Consider the following 27,111-nt stretch of genomic DNA (forward strand, 5'->3'; position numbering starts at 1 on the left):
CTGTGAACTTCCAGAGCCACTCTAGACCAATCCGGACTTTCCTCAAGGGCTTCTGTGCTGAATGGAGAGTGATGGGGAGGGTACATGCCTGCTGGACATATATCTCCAGGTGGTCTTGTAGGTTCTGGCCAACTCCTGAAATGGGAGGGAATGGTTAGGAAAGATGGCTTCCAAGAGGGGCTTATTAGCTGTACCTGGCCTCTCGACTTCCCCTGGTTTTGAAAACTTCCCCTAAACCTATCCACATACCTGCTGAGCCAGCTCCTGCTTATTCCTCAGGTTTCTGCTTAAAGGTCGCCTCCTGGGACGCCATCCCTACGCTCATTGCCAAGTCTAGTCCTCTCATGCTGCCCAAGCCACCTGCCCTTATCACTCACTCCCGGGGCAGTCCCTGTAACCATCCCGATGCCTTCCTGCCATGCAGCACCCTCCCTGAGGGTAGGGCCCAGGCATTCAGCAGGCACCACTAAGCTGTTGTCAGATGGACCGACGGCCCCACCTGCACCTCCAGAGAAGGAGGGAATCAGGGCTTGTCATGCTGGGCAGACACTGTCACAGGCCAGCACTTTCACAAACCTCTTCTGATAAAGCCTCAATACACAAAGGGTCATTTTGGGGGCAGTTTGGGTTATAAGAGAGACAAGAAGCCCTAATGGGCATTAAAGACAGTTTGTAAGATAAATTTTAGGCTTGGAATAATTGTCTTAACATGAAAAGCATGCTCTGAAACACCGAGTTGGCTTCTTTAATGTCAGGGCTGCTGCTGAGTCCTGAGGACAGAAAACACATAGGCCTGGACCCCTCTCACCCTTGGGCTGCCCTGGTGACATATCCGAGCCTGGCCCAGTGGGCTTTTCGGGTGGAAGCTCGCTGCTGGAGGGGCATCACTTCTGAGTGGGACAGTAGGGCCAGGAAAGGGGAAAAACAACACAAAGACTGGGGTGCCTGGGATAGGGCTGTCCAGTGAGGCTCGTAGGAAGAAAGTGGCCGTTCTGAGGAAAGCTGACTGCTGCCCCCTCCCCAGCTCCACGCTAATGCACTTCAATAAGCTGTTTTATTAGCAGAGGCCCCCTCTGAGGAGCAGTAGCAAAGGGAGCTCACCGGGAAGGTGGCACACCACCGGGATACCCAGTTTCCTGAGGTCGTCTGCGTTGCCGACACCCGAGAGCATGAGCAGCTGTGGAGAGTTGATGGCGCCCCCGCTCAGAATCACCTCCTTGCTGGCGTAAGCCTGGAAGAGGCAGAGGCACACAGGTCACGCTTCCTGAAAAGCGAGACAAAACCCCGGGAGCGTGGCCTTGGTGTGATGTCCCCGAGTGGTGGGTGGGGATTCCGTTCCCAGGCCCCAGAGTAAGGAAGGGGATGCTCAGCGGGCCGCTCTATGAAGGGCGCTCCACACATGCAGCTCCCGGGTGCGGGTGCGACACTAAAGCGTGCTTCACATGCTGATACGTTCTGCAACAGTCACGCTGTAACGATGGTCTTAAAAACGGGACTGTAGAGCCCCAGACACTCCAACAAGCAGCTTCAATAAAGCAAGCAGTGAGTCAGATCTTCACATAGAGGCAGAATGATCCTGACACACTGCTAAGTGGAGAACAGCATAGTGCTGGGGGCACCCGGGTGGCTCAGCCAGTTAGGCATCTGGCTCTTGATTTTGGCTCAGTTCATGGGATCAAGCCCTGCATTGGGTTCTGTGCTGACATAATGGAGCCTTCTTGGGATTCTCTCTCTCTCTCTCTCTCTCTCTCTCTCTCTCTGCCCCTTCCCCTGCTTGCACATTTTCTCTCAAAAATAAATGAATACATATTTTTAAAAAGTGTAGTGTTGAAATATGGATTATGATCACATTTGTGGTTTTTAAAGCCTTGGTACAAACCTATCAATTTCTCAAAAGGTATGGAAGGTTCTAGGAGCCTGCCCTGAGGTGGGGAGGGGCAGACAGAGGCTCACAGGAGCCACCATGGGCTCTCTGCAGGTGGCTGGACTGAGGGCTTCCTCACCTCTGAGACCCTGGGGATAAGAGACCAACTGCTACCCACACTAAGCATGACCACTAGGGTGACTGCTCATTCCCTTCCATCTCGACTGCGCCAGCCTGGAAGTAACTCACTCACCCGGTGGCTCTGGCCATTCTTGATGTACTCCACACCCACTGCACGCGTGCCTTCAAACAGTACCCTGTTCACAAACGTCTGGGCCTCGGCGGTGAGGTTGGGGCGGCTCAGTGCTGGGTGCAGGTACGCACAGGCTGTGCTCCAGCGCTTGCCTGGCAGACAGAGCAAGGCGATCAGGCACAGCCCCTGCCCCTTTGCCTGATGTGGGGGTGGGAGGGTGGGGTTGGGGCTGAAGAAAGATGGAATGTGCCTTTCCCCTGGCAGGACAAGCTCCTCCTGCAAAGTAGGGCTAAAACCAAGTCTCTGCAGGACTGAAATCCATATCCATCTGGGGTGGAAAAACACCCTCCACTCCCAACAGGATGACCAGGAGCACCTAATACAAGGGGGTAAGAACTCTATAGAGGCAGGCAAGGGCCCTGGGTCAACCCAGGCCCTGCCTCTGTCCTGCTGTGTGCAAGGCACTTCAGTGCTCTTTGCCTCAGTTTCCTCATCTGTAAGTCTCTTTGGTCAAAGAGCTGACTCTCCACAACAGAGGCCAGAGGCCTAAAGGATGCCCGAGAGTCTGTCTCCAAGTCATTTCTCACTGGCTACGAATTGTATTCTGTGGCCTGTAGGAGGCGTGAGACCTCCGTCATCTCGGCCTCTTACTAGCCCGTTTATTCTCACTGACCATGATGGGGGCAGGGGGATGGGGCTGTGATGGGCAAAAGGAGGAACCAGGGAGATGGGGGACGGGAGCCTTGTGCTACCTTGGTGGATGGTCATGTCCATCCATCCGAAGCCTTCTTGCTGGAAGCCGTTCATGTCCTCAGTGAGGGGGTAGCCAGCCTGCTGCGCCGCCTCCAGGAAGGCGCGGTGCAGCGCGTGGTTGGTCTTGCCCCGGGACACGTGTAGTGGCCCGTCGCCGCCGCGGTACCTGTTGGCACCCAGTTCGTGGCTCTGCGCCTTGCGGAAGTAGGGCAGGCAGTGCTCGTAGTCCCAGCCGGCCGCGCCTTCCCGCTGCCAGCGGTTGTAGTCCTCTGCGTGCCCGCGGATGTAGACCATGGCGTTGAGCGATGACGAGCCTCCCCAGACCCGGCCGCGCGGCCAGTACAGCACGCGGCCGTCGAGGCCTGGCTGCGGTTCCGTGTGGTAGCACCAGTTGTACCTGTCATCGCACAGGTTGGCCACGAGGGCCGCAGGCATGTGGATCTTCCACGAGAGCCGCTTGCTCCCAGCAAGCACGTCCTTGGGCCCGGCCTCCAGCAGCAGCACACGCCTGTCCGCGTCCTCGGTGAGCCGCCCGGCCAGCACACAGCCCGCTGAGCCCGCACCCACCACCACGTGACTGTACTCGTCCCCAGTCCCGGGGCCCGCGCTGGCCAGAGCACGGACGCTGGGGGGCTGCTGCCGCCCCAGGGCTCCCCATGCTCTCAGATGCCTTCTCCTCCAGCCTCGCAGGACACTCCACATGCTTCCAGCTGAAGTCCTCGTACATCCACCAAAAGGAGTGTGATGACTCACTGTTCCTAAAACAGGAAAAGAAGCTTTAAAATTTTTAACTTGACATGCACTTGCAGAATCAGCCCAAAGCTGGAGCAGCTGCATCAGCGCCGCAAAAGTCCCCCACAGGCTCACCAAGTGCCCACCTCAGGCTGGGTGAGGCAGGCCTGGCAGGCAAGTCCCTGTGCTGGGGAACTAGAAGGAGGGAGCAGAGGTTGACACAGGAGATCAGTACTGTGAGATCCCTGCCAGGGCTGACAAACACAGGGCTGGGAGCACAGGAGAGAGGCTCCTCTCTAAACTTGAGAAGTGGGGTGGTCCCCAGAAAGGCCTCTCTGTGACATGTGTGCCTGAACCTGGACCTGGCAGGTGTCTGTCTATCTGCTGGAATGCAGGGGAGGTAAGGGCTTTCTAGGCTTGCACTCATTGTTCGCCCACCTAAGGCAGTTGCTGAGACCCTACCAGGCATCATTTCATCTCTAGCAGTACACAGAGAACAAGAATCTGCCCTCAAGACTGATGGGCTGGGCTAGGGAGACAGACAAGACTTCAGTAACTGAAGGAAGGGCAGAGTGAGGGGCTGGAGGCTGCAAAGCTCAAAGCCTCTGACCTGAGGGCCATGGGTGTCCTAGACGGCTTTCAGCAGATGATGGGGTCAGAGCTACAATCTTCAAAGTTCACTCTGTGGAGTGCTGGAGTTCAAATAACCAAATGCCAATAGTTTCTGGAGGGGCCTTTCCCAACAATGTGCAAATTAATCCCAACACACTTAGTGCACAGAGGTGAAAAAGAACCAGGATATCCCACTCTACTGACACAAGAACACCTGAGAGAGCCCCACCCGAGACCTGCCCAAGACTGACGCCACAAGAGAGCTAAAGAGCCTCAAAAAAACCCTCTTCCCCCCCTCCGCCCATGAGCCTGCCCCAAGTAACAACAGCAGCCTACCACTGGAGGCGGGCTAAGAGGTAAGAGTGTAGAGAAAGAGCCAGACCCCCGTTTACTCAGGCACAGGAGAAAGAAGCCCCAGGGCCTCCTGAAAGCCAGAACACCGAAGAGACTTCTAGCACTCCAGGCCCCATACTAGTAGGGGGTAGCAGTGCCCACCATTCAACTCCCAGCCGTGGCTCAACACTCCACACTGATGACCTGGTAGAATGAAGGCATGTTCTTTTCTAGGCATTAATACTATTTACCTAGGTCACTACTGTCCTGTTACACATAAGGTCCAGCATTTAACACAAATTTGAGAGACACAGATTAGGAGCAGGGGAAGACAGTGAAGGAGGAGGACCCTGAGCTCACCTCCTCCCACAGACACAGGAGGGCAACAAGTACACAGAATGCAGCTCACTCTGAAAACCACCTGAAGACTGGCAGACCAGCTATTCCACAGCTAATGACGTAAAGAGAAGGTCCTATCAAGAAGGGTGGGAGGGTCAGAGACATGGTCGGGAACCAAACCCCAGGCACACAGGCCACAAGTGGGGAGAATACCATCCCAGAGGAGGTCTGCTCCCTCCCTGAGTAGGTCCTCCCTGAGGAGCAAGGGGATCAAACCCCACACTGGGCATCCCCACCCTGGGGATGTGCCCCGGAAAGATGAGCCCCTATAATGTCTGGCTTTAAAAATCAGTAGGCTTAACTGTGGGAGAGCTGGAGGGCTATAGGAAACCAAGAGTCTGCTCTTAAAGGGCCAGTGCGCTACATCGCTCTGTCTGAGACCCAACAGGAGAGCAGCAGTTTGAAAAGCACCTGGCTTAAATGTGAAGAAGATTTATTGACTAATTTTACCACGTTTGCTGAAAGGGCAGGGATCTGTAGGAGATTTCTCCAGAGATGGAAGTGCTGGTGACGCCATTTTTCTTGCCCTCCTTCAGCCTAGGTGGCTGGCTGCTTACAGGAGCCAGTTCTGATACTTCATCCACCTTGCTGGCATCACTCATCCCCCACCAGCATTCCCCTGTGGACCCACACCACCCAACCCACATGCCCCAGCAGGTGTCCCTCCAAAGTGGCTCCTGCCCCAGCACACCTGGAAGGCAGCCTCGGCCAGGACTGGCACCATTCCAAAGTGACACCTGCCCTGGGGAAGCAGACAGCCGGCACCACACACCAGCATGCCTGCAGCGGCTACAGCCGAGCCATTCAGCCAGCCACACCAGGGACCAGTCCTGCCCATCATTACACCACACAAGTTGTGGCCCAGTCGCAACAGGAGGGAGCAAGCAGCCCGCACAGGGACACTCCTTGAGTGCCTGGTTCTGGTGACCAGGGGAGACTGCACTTCCGCACAAGGCCATTACTTTTAAGACCAGGAGACATACCTACCCTACCTAATGCACAGAAACAAACACAGAGTCAAACAGAATGAGGACACAGAGGAATATGTTCCAAACAGAAGATGATGACAGGGCCTCAGAAAAAGAACTAAGCAAAGTGGAGATCGGCAATCTACCTGCTGAAGAATCCAAAGTAATGGTGATAAGGATGCTCACTTGACTTGTGAGAAGAGTAGAGGAGCTCAGAGAGAACATCAACAAGGAGACAGAAAATATAAAAAGGAACAAATCAGAGTGGACTAAAAGTAACTGAACAATAGAGGAAATCAACAGCAGATTAGAGGATGCAGAGGAACAGCTTGGCAATCTGGAACACAGGGTAGGGGAAAGCACCCAAGGTGAACAGCAAAAAGAAAAAGAATTTTTAATGAGGACAGATGAAGGGACCTCTGAGACAACATCAAGTGTACTAACACTAACCTCTTCACATTAAAGAGATCCCAGAAAGAGAAGAGAAAAGAGAGAGAGAGAGAGAGAGAGAGAGAGAGAGAGAGAGAGAGAGAGAGAGAATGGGGAAGAAAACTTATTTTAAGAAATAAGAGCTGAAAATTTCCTTAGCCTGGGGATGAAAACAGACATCCAGGTTCAGGAAGCACAAAAATCCCCTAACACAATGGACCCAGGAGGTCTACACCAAGGCACATGATAATTAAAATGGCAGAAATTACAGAGAATCTTAAAAGCAGGAAGAGAAAAGCAAATAGCTACATAGAAGGAAAACCCCATTAGGGCTATCACCAGATTTTCAGCAGAAACTTTGCAAGAAGAAGAGAGGGATATAATATATTCAAAGTGCTGAAAGGAAAAAGCTTATAACCAAGAATACTTTATCTGGCAAAGTTATTGTTTAGAATTAAAGGGGAGATAGTTTTTCAGACAAACAAAAGTTGAAAATGTTCATCACCACTAAACCAACCTTACAAGAAATGTTAAAGGGATCTCTTTAAGAGGAAAAGAAAAGATCATAGTTAGAAGAAAATTATGAAAGGAAACATAAAAAGTAAAGTAAATTTCACTGGTAAATTCACCAAATTTCACTGGCAAAAGCAAACATAGTAATAACATAATCACTTAAAAAGCTAGTATGAAGGTAAAAGACAAAAGTAGTAAAATCAATTATACCTACAAAAATTGGTTAAGGGATACACAAAAAGATATAAAAATATGATGTCATATACATTAAAACATGGAGGAGGAGAGTAAAAATGTAGTACTTTCAGAATATGTTCAAACTTAAATGACTGACTTAATATAGAGTGTTACATACAGAGGATGTCATATATGAGTCTTAACCACAAACCAAAAATGTGTAATAAGTACGCAAAAATAAAGACAAAGGAACCAAAGCGCAACACTAAAAAAAGTCACCAAATCAGAATGGAAGAGAGCAAGAAAGGAGTATAGAACAACTACAAAAAACAACCAGAAAACAATTTACAAAATGGTAATAAGTATATACCTATCAATAATTACTTTAAATGTAAATGGATAAATGCTTCAATCAAAAGACACAGGATGACTGAATTAATACAAAAATAAGACCCATCTATATGCTGTCTATAAAAGACTTGCTTCAGACCTAAAGACACATAGACACAAGCAGATTCAAAGTGAAGAAGTGGAAAAAGATATTGGAAGCAAAAAAAAAAAAAAAAAAAAACAAAACAAAAAAAACAAAAAAAACCCCTCAGGTCATGATCTCACAGTCTGTGGGTTCAAGCCCTGCATCGGGCTCTGTGCCAAAAGTACAGAGATTGCTTGGGATTCTGTCTCCCTCTCTCTCTTCGCCCCTTGCCCCCTCACACCCTCTCTCTTTCTAAAATAAATAAACATTAAAATAAAGACTGTAACAAGAGATACATAATGATAAAGTGATCAATACAAGAGAATATAACAATTGTAAATATCTGCGCACCCAACATAGGAGGACCTAAACATATGAAACAAATATGAGCAGGCTTACAGGGAGAAATTGATAGTAATACAATAATAGTAGAGGAGTTTAAAATCCCACTTCAAGACTAGATAGATCATCCATGCAAAAAAAATCAATAAGGAAACAGTAGTTTAGAATGGAAATTAAGACCAGATAGACTTAACAGATATATACAGAACATTCCATCCCAAAACAACAGAATATACATTCTTTTAAAGCGCACATGTAATGTTCTCCAAAATAGCTCTCATGTTAGGCCAAAATACAAGTTTCAATAAATTTTAAAAGCATGAAATCGTATCAAGCATCTTTTCCAACCACGATGGTATGAAACTAGAAATCAATTACTAGAAAAAAACGCAAACACACAGAAACTAAACAACATGCTACTAAACAACCAATAGGTCAATGAAGAAATAAAGGAGGAAATTTAAAAATATCTAGAGACAAATGAAAATGGAAACACAATGGTTCAAAATCTTTGGGACTTAGCAAAAGTAGTTCTAAGAGAGAAATTTATAATGATACAGTCAAGAAACAAACAAACAAAAATCTCAATCTAACTAGAAAAAGAAGAAAGCCCAAAGTCAGCAGAAGGAAGGAATTAATATCAGAGCAGAAATACATAGACTAAAAAAACACTATAGAAAAGATCAATGAAACTAAGAGCTGGTTCTTTGAAAAGATAAGCAAAATTGATAAACCTCTAGCCAGATTCATCAAGGAAAAAAAAGAAAACTCACGAAAAAGAGAAATTACAACCAACACCACAGAAATACAAAGGATTATGAGACAACCATGAAAAATTATACATCAACAAACTGAAAAACCTAGAAGTGGATAAATTTCTAGAAACATACAATTTTCCAAGACTGAATCAGGAATAAATAAAAAAATTGGAACAGACCAGGGGTACCTGGGTGGCTCAGTTGGTTAAGCGTCCTACTTCGGCTCAGGTTGTGATCTCTCAGTTTCTGAGTTCAAGCCCCGTGTTGGGCTCTGTGCTGACAGCTCAGAGCCTGGAGCTTGCTTCAGATTCTGTGTCTCCCAGTCTCTTGGCCCCTCCCATGCTCATGCTCTGTCTCTCTCTGTCTCTCATTAATAAATGTTAAAAATTTTTTAATAAAAAAAAAATTGGAACAGACCTACTAGTAGTAATGAAATTGAATCAGTAATGACAAAGATCTCAACAAACAAAAGTCCAGGACCAGATAGCTTCACAGGTGAACTGTATCAAACATTTGAATTAGCATTAATACCTATCCTTCTCAAACTATTCCAAAAAATAGAAGAGACAGGAATGCTTCCAAATTCATTCTATGAGGCCAGCATTACCCTGATACCAAAACCACACAAAGATACTACAAGAAAATTATAGACCAATATCCCTGATAAACAATGATGCAAAATTTCTCAACAAAATATTAGCAAACCCAATTATAAAACAATATATTAAAAGGATCATTCACCACAATCAATGGGATTTATTTCAGGGATGCAAGGGTGATTCAATATTTGCAAATCAATCAACCTGATACACCATATTAACAAAATGAAGAATAAAAATCATGCAATCCTCTCAATAAATACAGAAAAAAAAATCACAAAATTCAACATCTATTCATGATAAAAACTATCAACAAAACGGGCAGAGAAGAAACATGTCTCAAAATAATAATGGCCATATATGACACACCCACAGCTAATTTCATAGTCAATGGTGAAAAGCTAAAAGCTTTCCCTCTAACATCAGGAATAAGACAAGGATGTCCACTCTCACCACATTCATTCAACATAGTACCATAAGCCCTAGCCACAGCAATCAGACAAGAAAAAGAAATAAAAGGCATCCAAATTAGTAAAGAAAAAGTAAAACTGTCACTCTTGGCAGATGGCATGATACTATAGATTAAAAAACAAAAACAAAAACACCTAAAGATTAAAAAAAAAAAAAAACTACTGGAACTAATAAATGAATTCAGTAAAGTTGCAGGATACAAAATTAATATACAGAACTCTGTTGAGTTTCTATACACTAATAATAAACTGGCAGAAAGAGAAATAAAGAAAATAATCCCATTTACAATTGTATCAAAAAGAATAAAATACCTAAGAATAAATTTAACCAAGGAGATCAAAGACCTGTATTCTGAACTATAAGATATCAACGAATGAAATTGGAGATGACACAAATAAATGGAAAGATAGGTCTGAAGAATTAATATCATTAAAATGTCCATACTTGGGGCGCCTGGGTGGCTCAGTCGGTTAAGCATCCGACTTCAGCTCAGGTCACGATCTCACAGTCTGTGGGTTCGAGCCCCGCGTTGGGCTCTGGGCTGATGGCTCAGAGCCTGGAGCCTGTTTCTGATTCTGTGTCTCCCTCTCTCTCTGCCCCTCCCCCGTTCATGCTCTGTCTCTCTCTGTCTCAAAAATAAATAAACGTTAAAAAAAAATTAAAAAAAAAAAAATAATGTCCATACTTCACCAAGCAATCTACAGATTCAGTGCAATCCCTATCAAAGTAACAATTGATTTTTCACAGAACTAGAACAAGTAGTCCTCAGATTTGTATGGAACCACAAAAGACCCTGAATAGCCAAAACATTCTTCAGAAAGAAGAACAAGGCTGGAGATATAATGCTCCCAGATTTCAAACTACACTACAAAGCCATAGTAATCAAAACAGTATGATACTGTCACAAAAACAGACACATAGATCAATGGAACAAAACAGAGAGCCCAGAAATAAACCTGTACTTACATGGTCAAATAATCTATCACAAAGAAGGCAAGAATACACAATAGGAAAAAGTCTCTTTTTGTTGGGCAAATGGGACAGCTATGTGCAAAAGAATGAAATTGGGCCACTTTCTTACACCATACACAAAAATAAACTCAAAATGTATTAAGGACCTAAATGTAACATCTAAAACCATAAGAATCAGAGAAGTAAACATAGATAGTAAATTCTGACATCTGCTTTAGCATTATTTTTCTGGATTGGTCTCTCCAGGCAAAGCAAACAAAAGAGAAAAGAAAAAAGAAAAACCTGGGATTACATCAAGTTAAAAAACTTTTGCACAGCAAAGGAAACCATCAACAAAATGAAAACACAAGATGTTTGAGAGAAGAATGAATGGATGGGAGAAAATATCTACAAAATGATTTATCTGATAAGGGGTAAATATCCAAAAAAGATAAAGAACTTGCACAACTCAACACCAGAAAAACAAATAATCTAATTTAAAAATGGGCAGAGGACCTGAATAGACCTATTTTTCCAAAGAAGACATACAGATGGTCAACAGACACATGAAAAGATGTTCAGCATTACAAATCATTACAGAAATATAAATCAAAACCACAATGAGAAATCGCCTCACACCAGCCAGAATGGCTAGTATCAAAAGGACAAGAAAAAACAAGTGTTGGCAAGGATGTGGAGAAAAGGGAACTCTCCTGTATTATTGGTAGGAATGTAAATTGGTGCAGCCACTATGGAAAATGTAGTTTCCTCAAATTATTAAAAACAGAAATACTATATGATCCAGTAATTCCACTTCTGGGTATTTACCCAGAGAAAACAAAAACACTAATTTAAAAAGATATATGCATCTCTGTTTATTGAGCATTATTCACAATAGTCAAGATATGAAAGCAACGTATGTGTCCTTGGATAGATGAATGAATAAAGAAAATGCGGTGTATTACACAATGGAATATTATTCAGCTATAAAAAATAATGAAATATTGCCATTGGCAACAACATGGAGGGATCTAGATGGTATAATGCTGAGTGAAATAAGTCACAGAAAGATAGATACCATATAATTTCATTAATATGTGTAATTTAAGAAACAAATGAACAAAGAAAAAATGAGACAAAAAACCAAACTCCCCTTATTTTTTTATCTTTTCAGAATATAATTGACTGTCAAAAGCAAAGGTAGTAAAATATATAATAGGGTTTATAATATATGTAGCATTAAAATATATATAACAATAAAAGCACAAAGTATGGGATGGGGGAAATAGAAGTATACTTTTGTAAGGTTTTTATACCCTACATGAAGTGGTACAATATTATTTGAAGGTATACTGTGATAAGTGAAAGGTATATATCGTAAACCCTATCATAATCACTAAAAAGTAAATAAGAATTGCAGCTAATAAATCAATAGTGGAGATAAAATAATCTAAAATAATCAAGAGGTAAAAGAAACTTAAAAGAGATAGGACAGATAAAGAGCAAATAGTAAAATGTTAGATTTAAATCAAACCATATCAATAATTACATTAACTGTAAATAGTATAAACACTCTAATAAAAATGCAGAAATTGTCAGGTGGAATTTTTTAAAAGACTCAAGTATGTGCTGCCTACAGAAAAAAAAACACACCACTTTAAATACAAGGACACAGGTAATAAAAAAATGGAAAAATAGACGCACCACATAAACTGTATATAAAAACAGTCTACAAAAAAACAATTAGACTGAATATATTAATTTTAGACAATGTAGACTTCAGTACAAAGAATATTACCAAGGTTAGGAAGACATTTCAAGATGATAAAAGGGCTAATTTATCAAAGACAAAACAATTCTAAATGTGTATGTGCCTAATAGAGCTTCAAAATCATGAAGCCAAAATGACAGAACTGAAAGGAGAAATGAATAAATAAATACACAGTTACACCTGGAGACTTCAACACTCCCCCTCTCAGTAACAGATAAAACAACTAGGCAAAAAATCAGAATATAGAAAACTTGAACAACATTATGAACTACATTGACCTAATTAACACTTATTATTAAACACCCAAACAACAGCAGAATACATGTTCTTTGCAAATATACCTAAGAGAGACCTTGTTCTGGGCTATAATAAGAATCTCAACAAATGCAAAAGGACTGAAATGACACAAAGTATGTTGTCTGTCCACAAAATGATTTAGAAATTACATAGAGAGAGATAGATATCTATATGTATATCACCATAAGAAATTAAGCAACACTCTTCTATAAAACCCATGAGTCAAAAAAGAGATCACAAGAGAAATTAGCACATGTTTGAACTGAATGAAAATGAAAACACAAGAGACCAAAATGTGTGGAATTCAGGTAAAGCAGTGCTTTGAGGAAATATATGGCATTATAATGTTTATATTAGAAAAGCCAGATCTCAAATTGATGGTATATACTTTTTTACCTCTAAAAAAAGAAAAAAATCAGAAAAAACAATCCCAGAGTCATCATAAATAATAAACATTAACAGTAGAAATAAACAAAATTGAAAACAAATTTTAAAAAAGTTTTAAGTTTACTTATTTAGAGAGAAAGAGAGAGAGACAAGAGACAGAGAAAGAGCAAGCAGAGGATGGGAGAGAGAGAATCCAAAGCAGGCTCCACGCTGTCAGCACAGAGCCTAATGCAGGGCTCAAACTCAGAGACTGTGAGATCATGACCTGAGCTGAAACCAAGAGTCAGATGCTTAACTGATTGACCCACCCAGGTGCCCCGTTTTTAAAAATTTTTTTAAGTTCATTTATTTAGAAAACAAATTTAAAAGTAGAAAAAATAAAACCAAAATTTGGTTCTTTAAAACAATAAAATTAATAAACCTCTACCCAAAAAAAGAGAGGTAACACAAATTACCAACACCAGCAAATGACAGAGGGGGTATCGCTACATATTCTACAGACAATAAAAAACAGTATTCTGAAATTTTTATGCCAACAAATGTGATCATTAAGACAGTATGGATAAATTTCTTGAAAGATTATCCAAGCTCACTCAAGAACTATATAACCTACATACCTATTAAAGAGATCGAATTCATTATTTAAATTTTTCCCACAAAGAAAACTGTAGACTTCATTGGTAAAATCTAACAAACATCAAAGATATAATAATACTGATTCTAAAGAAAACAGAAGAGTAGAGAACACTCTCCGATTCATTTTATAAAGCCAGCAGAATCCTGTTACTGAAGACATCACAAGAAGACTACACACCAATATCCTTCATGAACAAAGATGCAAAAATCTTTAACAAATTTTTAGCAAATCAAATCCAGCAACATACATTATAACCAATTACAGTTTATCCCAGGAATGCAAAGTTGGTTCAACAGCAGAAAAATCAACGTGTTTCATCATATTAAGAAACTAAAAAAGAAAAACCATATGATTGTCTTAATGCAGAAAGCATTTAGCAATATTCCACATTCCATCCATAAAAATCTGTGTACCCAAGGAATTAAAGAGAACTTCCCAGTAAAGAGCATCTATGAAATACCTACACCTAACTATATATTCAATAGTGAAAGGCTAAAAACTTTTCCCCTGAGGTCAGGAACAAGGCAAGGATATTCACTCTCACCACATTTATTCAATACTGTGCAAAGGTTCTAACCAGAATTTTAAGGCTAATTAATTCATTAATATAAAAGTGGAAGACAGGGGTACCTGGGTGGCTCAGTCAGGGTTAAGCGTTTGACTTCAGCTCAGGTCATGATCTCATGGTCGTGGTTTCAGGCCCCGCATCAGGCTCTGTGCTGACAGCTCAAAGCCTGGAGCCTGCTTTGGATTCTGTGTCTCCTCTCTCTGACCCTCCCCTGCCTATACTCTGTCTCTGTCTCTCAAAAAAATAGAATATTTAAAAACAGTTTTTTAAAAGTGTTTTTTAAAAGTGGAAGGCACACAGATTAGAGAGAAAGAATTATAAATGTCTTTATTTGCAGATAACATGATCATCTACATAGAAATTCCCAAGGAATTTATGAAGGGTACTGAGAATTAATAAGTGAATTTAACAAGGATATAGGATACAAGGTCAACATACAAAAGTCAATTGTATTTTTATATAGTATAAACAATTGGAAATTTAAATGTAAATGTAAGTAAAAAAAATGAATTTATTTTTGATGTTTGACTGCTGGCAGGTTTAAGCTGCATTCCCTCCTTCTTGCCGTGTATCTGGGCAAGTCAATAAGATAGCCCTGGCATTTCTGCCCTGTCAGTTGGGGCAGGGGGACAGGGGAGTTCAAATCATAAAAATCCAACCTATACACAGGTATCTTCATCTTGCTCCTGTTCCCCAACCATAATAAAAACCGGAGCCACTCACCCTTCCCTTCACTCAAGCTACCCCAGAACAACTCGTGTGCCTGCACTGCTCTCCCCAGAAAACCCCATTCTGTGAAAAACAAGCCCTGTCGTAGCCTCTTGGTATATGTGTGGTGTCATCAGTCTCAACATTCAAACAAATTTTGGGTGGTGGTAGGGCTGATCCCATCTTCTGTGGGGCAACCACAAAACAAAACAGTATCATTTACAAGAGCATCAGGAAATGTGAAATGCTTAGGAGTACATTTAACAAAATATGTGCAAGACTTATACAATGAAAACTACAAAAACCCGCTGATAGAAATTAAAGAAAACCTAAATAAATAGAAAGAGATACCATGAACAGGAAGACATAACACTGTTATGATGTCAATACTCTCTAAATTGATTTATAGATATAATGCAATGGCAATCAGATCTCAGCAGGATGTTTTTTTATAGAAATTGACATGCTGACTTCAAAATGTATATGGAAATACAAAGAACATAGAAAGTTGTAGTAGAGTCGTACAAAGAAACTCTTCACAATAGTGAAAATGAAGGAACACAGAACTTCACATCAACACAAATGAATCCTAGAAATATATTCAAATATAAAAGCAAACTTATGGATGGTATGACCTAAATAAGACCTTTATGTAAATAGTTTCAAAACATGTAATCCATGTATGTACCTAACATCAGAGCCCCAAAATATATGAAGCAAGCATTAACAGATTTGAAGGGATTATCATATAATTCAACAGTAATTAGTGGAGACTTCTATACTCAAATTTCAATAATGGATAGAATAACCATTATAGATCAATAGGCAATAGATAATTTAACACTACAAACCAACTGGACCCAGTAGACATATACAGAATACTCCATCCAACAGCAGAATATAGATTTTTCTCAAGTGTACATGGAACATTCTTCCAGGACAGACATATGTTAGCCTATAAATCTTAATAAATTTTAAAAGATTGAAATCAAAGTATCTTTTCTAATCATAATGAAATGAAAGTAGAGATCAATATCAAAAGGAAAACTAGAAAATTCACAAAAATGTGGAAATTAAACAACACACTCTTAAACAGCCAACTTGTCAAAGAAGAAATCACAAGGAAAATTAGAGACAAATGAAAATGAAAACAACATAACAAAACTTAGGAGATGGAGCAAAAGCAGTGCTAAGTGGGAAATTTTTAGTTGCAAATGCATACATTTAAAAAGAAGAAACATCTCAAAAAAAAAAAAAATAACCTAACTTTAAATCTTAAGATACTACAAAAGAAGAGCAAACTAAGCCCAAAGCTAGCAGAAGGAAGGAAATAATAGATTAGAACAGAGATTAATGAAATAAAGAACAGAAAAATAGAGAAAATCAAGCCAAAAGTTATTCTTCAAAAAAAAAAAATTGATGAACCTTTGAGTAGAATGGCTAAGAAAAAGAGAGAAGACTCAAATTAGTAAAATCAGAAATGAAAGTGGGGACATCACTACTGATTTTACAGAAATAAAAAGGATTATAAGCCCTATGAATAACTGTATATCAACAAATTATATATCCTAGATGAAATTCCCAAAAAATTCCCAGAAATAGACCATCCATCAAAACTGAATTATGAAGAAATAGAAAATATGAATAAACCTGTAACTAGTAAGGAGATAGAATCAATAATCAAAACCCTCCAAACAAAGAAAAGCCCTGGACAAGATGGGTTCACTCATGAATTCTACCAAATGTTTAAAAAAGTTAACATCAATACTTCTCAAATTATTCCAAAAAATGAAGGGGAGAGAAAATTTCCTAATTCATTGTATGAGGCTGGCATTACCTAGAAACCAAAGTCAGACAGACACTAACAAGAAAACTACCAACCAATATATCTTATGAATATCAATGCAAAAATTATCAACAAAATATAAGCAAACTCAATTCATTATATTAAAGATTATGCACCAAATGGAATTTGTTCCAGGAATTCAAGGATGGTTCAACATACAAAAATCAATCAATATAATACACCACACTAACAGAATGAATAAAAACTATATAATAATCTCAACTGATGCAGAAAAAAACATTTTAGAAAATTAAACATTTTCATGATAGAAACCATTCCATTTATAATAGCATCAAAAAGAATAAAACACTTAGAAATAAATTTATCCACAGAGTTTAAACACACTACAAAACATGGCTGAACAAAATTAAAGAAGACATAAAGAAAAGGAAAAAACCCCACGTTCATGGACTTAATATTGTTAGTGATAATACTACTCAAAGCAATGTAATAGATTCAATGTAATATATAGATTCAATGTAATCTCTATCAAAAGCCCAACAGTGTTTTTTTTTGCGAAAACAGAGAAACTTAACCTAAAATTCATGGCATCTCAAGAGACCCCAAATATCCAAAATAGTCTTAGAAAAGAAGAAAGTTGCAGGAATCACACTTCCTGATTTCAATACTTACTACAAAGCTACAGTAATCAAAACAGTGTGGTGGTGGCATAAGAATAGACATGTACACCAACAGAATAGAGAGCCTAGAAATAAACCCTTGTATAAGTGGTTAACTGGGGGTGTCTGGGTCTGTTAAGCGTCTGACTTTGGCTCAGGTCATGATCTCATGATTCATGAGTGTGAGTCCCATGTTGGGTTCTGTGATGACAGCTCAGAGCCTAGAGCCTGCTTCAGATTCTATGTCTCCCTCTCTCTGTCCCTCGTCCGCTCACACTGTCTCTCTCTCAAAAGTAAACAAACATTAAAAAAAAAAAAATGGTTGGGAATGCAAGCTGGTGCAGCCACTCTGGAAAACAGTATGGAGGTTCCTCAAAAAACTAAAAATAGAACTACCCTACGACCGAGCAATTGCACTAGTAGGCATTTATCCAAGGGATACAGGTGTGCTGTTTCGAAGGGACATATGCACCCCCATCTTTATAGCAGTACTATCAACAATAGCCAAAGTATGGAAAGAGCCCAAATGTCCATCGATGGGTGAATGGATAAGGAAGATGTGGTATATATATACAATGGAGTATTACTCAGCAATCAAAAAAAATTAAATCTTGCCATTTGCAACTACGTGGATGGAACTGGACAGCATTATGCTAAGTGAAGTTAGTCAGAGAAAGACAAAAATCATATGATTTCACTCATATGAGGACTTTAAGAGTCAAAACAGATGAACATAAGGGAAGGGAAACAAAAATAATATAAAAACAGGGAGGGGGACAAAACAGAAGAGACTCATAAAAATGGAGAACAAACTGAGGGTTACTGGAGGGGTTGTGGGAGGGGGGATGGGCTAAATGGGGAAGGGGCACTAAGGAATCTACTCCTGAAATCACTGTTGCACTATATGCTAACTAATTTGGATGTAAATTTAAAAAAATAAAAATAAAATTTAAAAAATAAATAAATTTTCCACATTCATACCTAGTTAATAAAATAAATTAGATAATTACAGCTAATTCACAGTTTCTCTTGCACTATTTTACTCAAATGAAATTAGATACCAAATTTAAAATAAATCAGACAATTTTTGTCTAATATTCAAACATATTACTTAAATAAGTAACATGGTTTTTAGAGCTAACTTAGAATTTTTAAAATGTCTATAGTTTAATCATTTCCTGTTTTTTTCATTGATTTATGTCATTCTGGTTGTGTCATAAGAAACAATAAAAGGAAATAATAGAAAATTACTATTTTAAAATATTACAATTCTACATAAAATATGAACCTAGAGATTATTGAAAGTAATATATGTAGTTTTGTCATTTATCTTCAGAAATGTAATGTGTTCTATTTAATATCCAGATAATAATATCTTCCTTCATAGATTAAAAAAAAATGTGGTTAACTGATTTTTGACAGTGTGCCAAGACTATTCTATGCAGAAAGGTTGGTCTTGCATTAAGTTGGACCCTTACCTTATGCCACGTATTAAAATTAAAATAGATAAAAAACCTAAATATAAGAACTAAAATTACAAAACCCTTAGATTAAAACATAGGGGAACATCTTCATGACACTGGATTTGGTAATGATTTCTTGTATAAACACCAAAAGCACACGCAACAACACAATAGATAAATTGGACTTCATCAACATTAAAAACTCTGTGCACCAAAGGACTCCATCAAGAGAGTAGAATGATAACCCACAGAATGGGAGAAAATATTTGCCAATGATATATCTGAAAAGGGATTAACATCTAGAATATATTTTTTTAAAAACTCCTACTATTCAATTATAGGAAAAAACAAACAACCCTATAAAAAAAGATTGAGCAAACGACTGAAATAGAAATTTCTCCAAAAATATACAAATGGCCAATAACCATATGAAAAGATGCTCAACATCACTAAAACAACTTAAAGCCACAATAGGATACCACCTCACACACATTAGGATGTCTAAAATAAAATTTAAAAAAAAAAAAGGAAAGCAACAAGTGTTGACAAGGATGTGGAGAAATTGGAGCCCTCGTGCACCATCAGCTGCAATGTAAAATGGCACGGTTACTGCAAAAAAAACAAAACAAAACAAAAAAGCACACAAAAAGATAGCTTGGTGGTTCCTCAAAAAGTTAAACATAGAATTACCTTATGATCTGGCAATTCCACTCCTAGGTATATACCCAAAACAACTGAAAGCAAGGTCTCAGATATCTGTACCCCAATACTTTTAGCAGAATTATTCAAAATAGCAAAAAGGTAAAAACAACATAAATGTCTATCGATAGATGACTGAATGAGCAAGATGTGGTATATACATACAATGGAATATTATTCAGCCACAAAAAGGAACATTCTAATACATGCTACAACAAGGATGAATCTTAAAAACTATGTGAAGTGAAATAAGTCTGCCACAAAAGGACAACTGTTGTATGGTTCCACTTATATGAGATCAATTCATAGAGACAGAAAGTAGATTAGAGGTGACCAGGGGCTAGGGAGAGAGGAAATGCGGAGTTACAGGCACACCTCCAGGACACTGCAGGTGTGGTTCCAGATCATTGGAAGATCATCCAGATCATAAAGCAAGTATCGGGGCGCCTGGGTGGCTCAGTCGGTTAAGCGGCCGACTTCGGCTCAGGTCATGATCTCGCGGTCTGCGAGTTCGAGCCCCGCGTCGGGCTCTGTGCTAACAGCTCAGAGCCTGGAGCCTGTTTCAATTCTGTGTCTCCCTCTCTCTGACCCTCCCCGGTTCATGCTCTGTCTCTCTCTGTGTCAAAAATAAATAAACGTTAAAAAAAAAAAATTATTTATAAAGCAAGTATCACAATAAAGTGAGTCAAATGAAGTTTTTAGGTTCCCAGTGCATATAAAAGTTATGTTTACACTATAGTGCAGTCTATTAAGTATGCAATAGTATTATGCCAAAAAAAATGTATATACCTTAATTTATGAATATCTTACTACTGAAAAATGCTAACCATGGGGCGCGTGGGCGGCTCAGTCGATGATGCGTCCAACCCTTGATTTCAGCTCAGGTCATGATTTCACAGTTCGGTTCGTGGGATTGAGCCCCATATCAGGCTCTGTGCTGACAGCATGAAGCCTGTTTGGGATTCTTCTCTCCCTCTCTCTCTGCCCGTCTCCTGCTTGTGCTCTCTCAAAATAAATAAATATTTTTAAAAAATAGAATAAAAAATGCTAACCATCATCTGAGCTTTCAGCAAGCCAATCTTTTTGCTGATGGAGGATCCTGCTGTGTTGACAGCAGCTGACTGATCAGGGCAGTGGCTGCAGATGGCTGGGGCTGCTGTGGCAATTTCTTTAAGACAATGGTGAAGTTTGCTGCATTGAGTGATTTTTGCTTTCACAAATGATTTCTCTGTAGGATGCGATGCACAGAACTTCTTTCAAAATTGGAGTCAATCTTCTCAAATCCTGCTGCTACTTTTATCACCTAAATTCATGTGCTATTATAATGTGTTTTCATTTCAAAAATCTTCACAGCATCTTCACCTGGAATGATTCCAACCCAAGAAACTACGCTCTTGGTTTATCCCTGAGAAGCAATCCCTCATCCATTCAAGTGTTTTCATGGGATAGCAGCAATCTGGTCCTATCTTCAGGCTCCACTTCTGATTCTAGTTCTCTTGCTGTTTCCACTACATCTGCAGTAACTTCCTCCACTGAAGTCTTAAACCTCTCAAAGACCTTCATGAGGGCTGGAATCAACTTCTTCCAAATTCCTGTTCATGTTGATATTTTGACCCTTCCATTAAGTCATGAATGTTCATAATGGCATCTAGATAGTGAATCCTTTCCAGAAGGTTTTCAATTGACTTTGCCCAGATCCATCAGAGGAATCACTGTCTATAGCAGCTATAGCCTTATGAAATGTGTTTCTTAAATAATAAAACTTGACATTTGAAATTACTCCTTGACCCATGGATTGAAGAATGGATGTTATGTTAGCAGACAGGAAAATAACACTGATCTTGTTGTACATCTCCATTAGAACTCTCGGGTGACCAGGTGCTTTGTCAATGAGCAGTAATATTTTGAATCTTTTTTCCTGAGCAATAGGTCTCAATAGTGGGCTTAAAATATTTAGTAAACCATGTTATAAACTGATGTGCTGTCATCCAGGCTTTGTTGTTCATTTATAGAGTACAGACAGAATAGGTTTAGCATAATTCTTTTTTTCTTTTTTATTTACTTTGAGAGAGACAGTGTGAGTAAGGGAGGGACACAGAGAGAGGAGAGAGAGAATCCCAAGTAGGCTCTAGGCTGCCTGCCAGTGCAGAGCCCAATGTGGGGCTTGAACACACAAAATTGTGAGCTCATGACCTGAGCCAAAACTAAGAGTTGGACGCTTAACCATGGGAGCTGCTCAGATGGCCCAGATTTAGCATAATTCTTCAGGGCCCTAGTACTTTTGGAATGGTAAATGAACATTAGCTTCGCCTTAAAGTCACCAGCTACATTCACCCTAAAAAGAGGCAACTTGTCCTTTGAAGCTTAGAAGCCAGGCATTGACTTCTCCTCTCCAGCTATGAAAGTCCCGGACAGCGTCTTCTTTCAGTGTAAGACTATTACATCTACACTGAAAATCTGGTTAGCATAGCCACCTTCATCAATTAGCTTAGCTAGACCTTCCAAAGAATTTGCTGCAGCTTCTACATCAGCACTTGCTGCTTCACCTTGTATTTTTATGTTAGGGAGACGGCTTCCTTCCTTAAACCTCGTGACCAAATCTCTGCTAGCTTCCAACTGTTCTGCAGCTTCACCTCTCTCAGCCTTCACAGAATTGAAGAGAGTTACAGCCTTACTCGGATTAGGCTTCAGCTTAAGGGAATGTTGTGGCTGGTTCGATCTTCTTTAAAAAAAAAAAAAAAAAAATTTTTTTTTTTTTTTTACATTTATTTTTGAGAGAGAAAAAGAGAGAGAGAGCACAAGTGGGGGAGGGCAGAGAGAAAGGAGACACAGAATTCAAAGCAGACTCCGGGCTCTGAGCTGTCAGCACAGAGCCCAATGCGGGGCTCAAACTCACAAACCGCGAGATCATGACCTGAGCCGAAGTCGGACACTTAACCTACTGAGCCACCCAGGCGCCCCATGGTTCGGTCTTCTATCCAGACCACTCAAACTTTCTCCATATCAGCAATAAGGCTGTTCTGCTTTCTTATCTTTGGTGTGTTCACTGAAGTACCACTTTAAAAAAAAAAAAAAAGTCTTTTAATTTTATTTTAGAGAGAGAGGGCACACATGAGAAGGGGAGAGGGGCAGAGGGAGGAAGAGAGAGAAAGAGAGAGAATCCCAAGCAGTCTCTGTGCTGTGAGTGTGGAGCCCAAAGAAGGGCTCGATGCCACGACCCTGGGATCATGACCTGAGTCAAAATCAAGAGTCAGATGCTCAACGAACCGAGTCACCCAGGTGCCCCTAAAGGTAGCACTTTTAATTTCCTTCAAGGACTTTCTTTGCATTTACAGCTTGGCTAAATGTTTAACTCAAGAGGCCTACCTTTGGGCCTGTCTCAGCTTTCAACATGCCTCCTTCACTAAGCTTAATCATTTCTAGCTTCTGATTTAAATTGAGAGATGAGACTCTTCCTTTCATTTGAACACTTGGAGGCCACTATAGGCTTGTTAATTGGCCTTGGTTCAATATTGTTTCGTCTCAGGGAATAGGAAGAAGCAAGGAGAGGGAGAGAGACAGGGAAGGGCAGATCAGTGGAGCAGACAGGACACATAAGATTTACAAATCAAGTTCACCATCTTCTGCAGGGATGGTTCGTGGCACTCCAGAACAATTACAACAGCAACATCAAAGATCACTGATCACACATCACCATAGCATGATAATAAAGTTTGAAATACTGCAAGAATTACCAAAATGTGACACAGACATGAGGTGGGCAAATTCTGTTGAAAAAATGGTGCCAACAGACTTGCTTGATGCAGGGTTGTCACAAACTTGCATTTGTGAAAAACCCAGATCTACACAGCACCTTAAAGCAAAGTGCAATAAATCAAGGCATGCCTGTACTCTTTAGCGGGTACAGAACTTCTGTGTGGGGTGAGGAATGTTTTGGAAATGGATAGCAGTGATAGTTGTACAACATTGTGAACGTACTTAATGCCACTGAATTGTACACTTAAAAATGGTTAAAGTGGTGATTTTTATGTTATGTATATTTTGCCATAATAAAAAAAAAACTGCAAAAAACTCTCCCCTATCACATGCAATACAATTCTGGAGGCTGAGTGACTCAAACCTAGGACTGAGGAAAGTATAAAGAAATCCAGGATACTGTCTCTGAGTGGGGTGTACCCAGGTGTTTCCACTTGCACCCGCCATGTTTTGATCTTTAACCTCGGGGACAGACACAGTATGTTGGTGTAGCTCCACTGAACGTCTGAAATAATTAATAGTCAAAGTCGACGGGATTAGGAAGCAACGTGGCAGCTTTACCAGGAGGCACCAAGCTTATTGTGGAGAAGTGAAGACAGGTCCCTTATTCTTGGGGGGATGCCCGGTCACTTACTCTCCTTGACCCCAGTCACTCCAAACCTCACCTCCTACCACAGCTCTGGCTCCAATACCCCCCTCCACATGCTCCACCATGGAGGGACCTTTAATTGCTCTCTAAGTTCTGGGCCTGGCCTTCAACTAGGCACACATCTCTCCAGCCTCTGGGCAGGGTAGACTAAACTGGGGCTTATCTGTCTGGTCCCCACCTCTGCTGAAGTTGGGCAAGTCCCTCAGGCGCCTCTGCCTCCCTCCCCCACTGCAACCCAGGATCTGCTGAATAATGGAGACAGGAGAGCACAGGGCACTTGCCCCTCTCACTTCCCCTTCTCAGGATGCATGTGGTTCAGCTCTCCACCCCAGACCATGGCCAGGGGTGGGGCTGGGCTTTCCTCTTCTCTCCAGGCAGGCTTAGTGCCCGTTGCCCCAGGCAGGCTCCTACCTCAGAGCAACATTTCCCTGCTCCTGAGATGCATCCAACAGGGGCTGGCTCCCCCCTCCCCTCAGGAGGCAAGCCTTGGGCTGGGGGAAGCAGAGGAGTCAATCAGGCTCCTGGCTCACAGTGTTGGAAGGTGACTGGCCCTACAACATGCTGACCGTGTGCAAGGGAGTAAGGGGGTGGAGGGAGTGGGGTTGAAGAGGGAGGGCCCACTACCCAAAGGGAACTCCTTGAGGCCGGGGACCCCCTAACCCCTAGTGCAGTGTCCTCTCAGGCTTCCAGACTGGGTGGGTGGACAGACCAACAGGAGCTCCCTGGCATGGACGGTCTGGGAAGTGAGGGCTGGAGTGGGGGTGGAGGTAAGGAGCCAGAGAAAGCCAGGATAGCATGTGATCGTTTGAGGGTGTGTGTGTGTTTGGGGGGTGGGTGGGGAGTCCTATCATGGGTGGGGTAGCATCCAAGGCTTCCTTCTGAGTCTGGATGCCTCTACCCCTGACCTGCTCTGTTTCGTGGGACCAACCTCGGCTCTGTCTAGGGCCCTGTCTGGCCACTCCTGTGGCTCTGAGCAGCAGAGGAAGGGGCAAGCAGACTTCCACCCTTCTTGGCTCCCGGTCCAGGGGAGAAGACCCTCATGCCACACTCGTCTTCCTGGGACAGTCGCACCAAGCCACCCCTTCCATCCAGCCGGGCAGCTTGGAGCTGGGCACCTGGTCCCTGTGGCACTTCTGTCTGGGAAGCAAGGCTTTGGTCAATTCAGGCCCCCACCCCCAATGCCAGCGATGGACACAGCAGATGGGTCAGGCACAGAGATGACATTCAATGAGGGGCAACAAATGTAGGGGCCACCTCACCCTATTAAGTATCGCTATCCAATGAGGTTCTCAACCTTCTAGGCTGGGCTTTGTGTGGGTAAAATGAATAGTGCTCTGAATCTGCCTTTGTCTGACCATGAAGCTCCATTAAGCCATGGAACCAGAGTTATAATTATACTAATAATAATAGGGGTGCTTCACATGGGTCACCATGCACATTGAATCCCCCAGAGACATGGATGGGGATGGAGCATGGGGAGGGGGTCTTCTCCTCCATCATCATCATCATCATCATCATCATCATCATCAATCTCATGTTACAGAAATGGACAGAAGCCTGAGGGATGGAGTCCCTGGCCTGTTTCAAGCTGGAGGCCAGGACCCATCCCACCACAGGCCTGAGCAACAAAACCACATCACAGGAGACAAAAAGTCATGGTCAGCACATGGAAAGGGTGCAAGGCACCATGTGTCCACACCAGGGCTCTGGTGGCCAAGAAGTGGTGAAGGATCAGCTTTCCTGCAGCTTGGCAAAGCCTTCCCAATGGCACAACCATCTAACTGCCCAGCCCTGTGGCAGGCTGAGGTAAGTGCAGGGTCATGGTCTAGGGTAGGAATCTTGGTCAGAGACGAGACCTGGCTGAGAGGTGAAGGTCTAGTAAATAACCCTGGGGTGCTGCCTCCTCCCATGGGACCCTCACTGCCACCTCTAACCCAGGCCATCCATGCTCCCCAAGATGGTGGAATTAGCTTCCTCTGGGCCTCCTGGCTCCTCTTGTCCCAACAGCTCTGCCTAGTCTGCCCCCTGCCTACTCTATCACCTTCCACCCCACCATGAGCCTTGCTGTCTGGGTTCCAGGTGCATGACCACCCTCCCTTCCTCACACCCAGGGCCTGTGCATGTGCTACGCCTCTTTCCAAATATGTGGCCCCACATCCTTTCACCTGGGCCACTCTTTGCCTTCCCTCAGGCCCCACTCAGCCATTAATTCCTCTGGGAAACCTTCCTGGGCCACTGGCCACATCCACGTGGGACTTCTTGTACCACACTTACTGGGATCTCAACAAACTAAGAGTGAGATGAGCTGTCCAAGGCCCATCCCCTGAGACAAGGGCTCTGCGGCCTCACCCCCTGCAACACTGGCCTGGGGCTGGCATTCTGGAATGCTGGCTGGCCAGACACCTAAGGAGGATGGGCCTACCTGCAGCTTACAATGCCCTGAGCCTGGGCAGTATGAAACATGGCCACTGAACTCATGCATCTGTACCAGAGTGGACAGAGGGGCTCATGGAATGTTCTGTGTCCTGACATGGTGGTGCTCCCCCGGGGGATATACAGATCAAAATTCACCACTGGTACACTTTACTCTAGGTATGCTGTAGCTTAATTTTGTAAAAATTATAACAAGAAGACACTTCCTCCAAAAGTCAAGTTCTTCTTCCTAGAAATGTCATCTGCCACATATTGGTGCACAATCAACAAATAAATCAGAAATTCTCTTCTCACTTCTTCAAATGGCTCATCATTTGCTGCTTTAGACAGGACCCCAGGCTGCCTGGACAGAACCCACCTGCCCCAGGAACCCCCTGGTACAGCAGCTGTGGCAGGACATAGGGCAGGGCAGAGGTTGGGATGTGCCTCAAGCTGCCAGGAAAGCCTCCCGATGGGAGCCTCCGTGCCTGAGGCCACACCAAAGGCCGGGCTTTTATCCCCAGCTCTGCCAGGACCTGCTACACGACCTAGGCCCAGGGTTTCCTGCTGTTCCTTAGTAAACACTTGCTGTGTGACTAGTATATAAAAATATATTCACGGGGCACCTGGGTGGCTCAGTCGGTTGGGCGTCTGAATTCTGCTCAGGTC

The 27,111-nt window shown here is 42.2% G+C and overlaps 1 protein-coding gene across 3 annotated transcripts in view; it reads right to left on the bottom strand.

The window, feature by feature from the left end:
* Positions 1 to 27,111, bottom strand: part of CHDH (choline dehydrogenase) — a 39,781-nt gene that overhangs the window by 6,013 nt on the left and 6,657 nt on the right. For all 3 annotated transcript variants that reach the window (XM_053897102.1, XM_053897101.1, XM_053897103.1), the window contains 4 exons: positions 2,870 to 3,628; positions 2,118 to 2,269; positions 1,102 to 1,231; positions 1 to 135 (listed from right to left, as the gene is read on the bottom strand). In XM_053897102.1, coding sequence (XP_053753077.1) covers positions 1 to 135; positions 1,102 to 1,231; positions 2,118 to 2,269; positions 2,870 to 3,572 — 1,120 coding nt within the window. In that variant the 5' untranslated portion in view covers positions 3,573 to 3,628. The remainder of the gene's footprint in view (positions 136 to 1,101; positions 1,232 to 2,117; positions 2,270 to 2,869; positions 3,629 to 27,111) is intronic.

The sequence above is a fragment of the Panthera pardus genome, unplaced genomic scaffold (genome assembly GCF_024362965.1).
Source record: "Panthera pardus isolate Hobbes unplaced genomic scaffold, ASM2436296v1 HiC_scaffold_8, whole genome shotgun sequence".
NCBI lineage: Eukaryota > Metazoa > Chordata > Mammalia > Carnivora > Felidae > Panthera > Panthera pardus.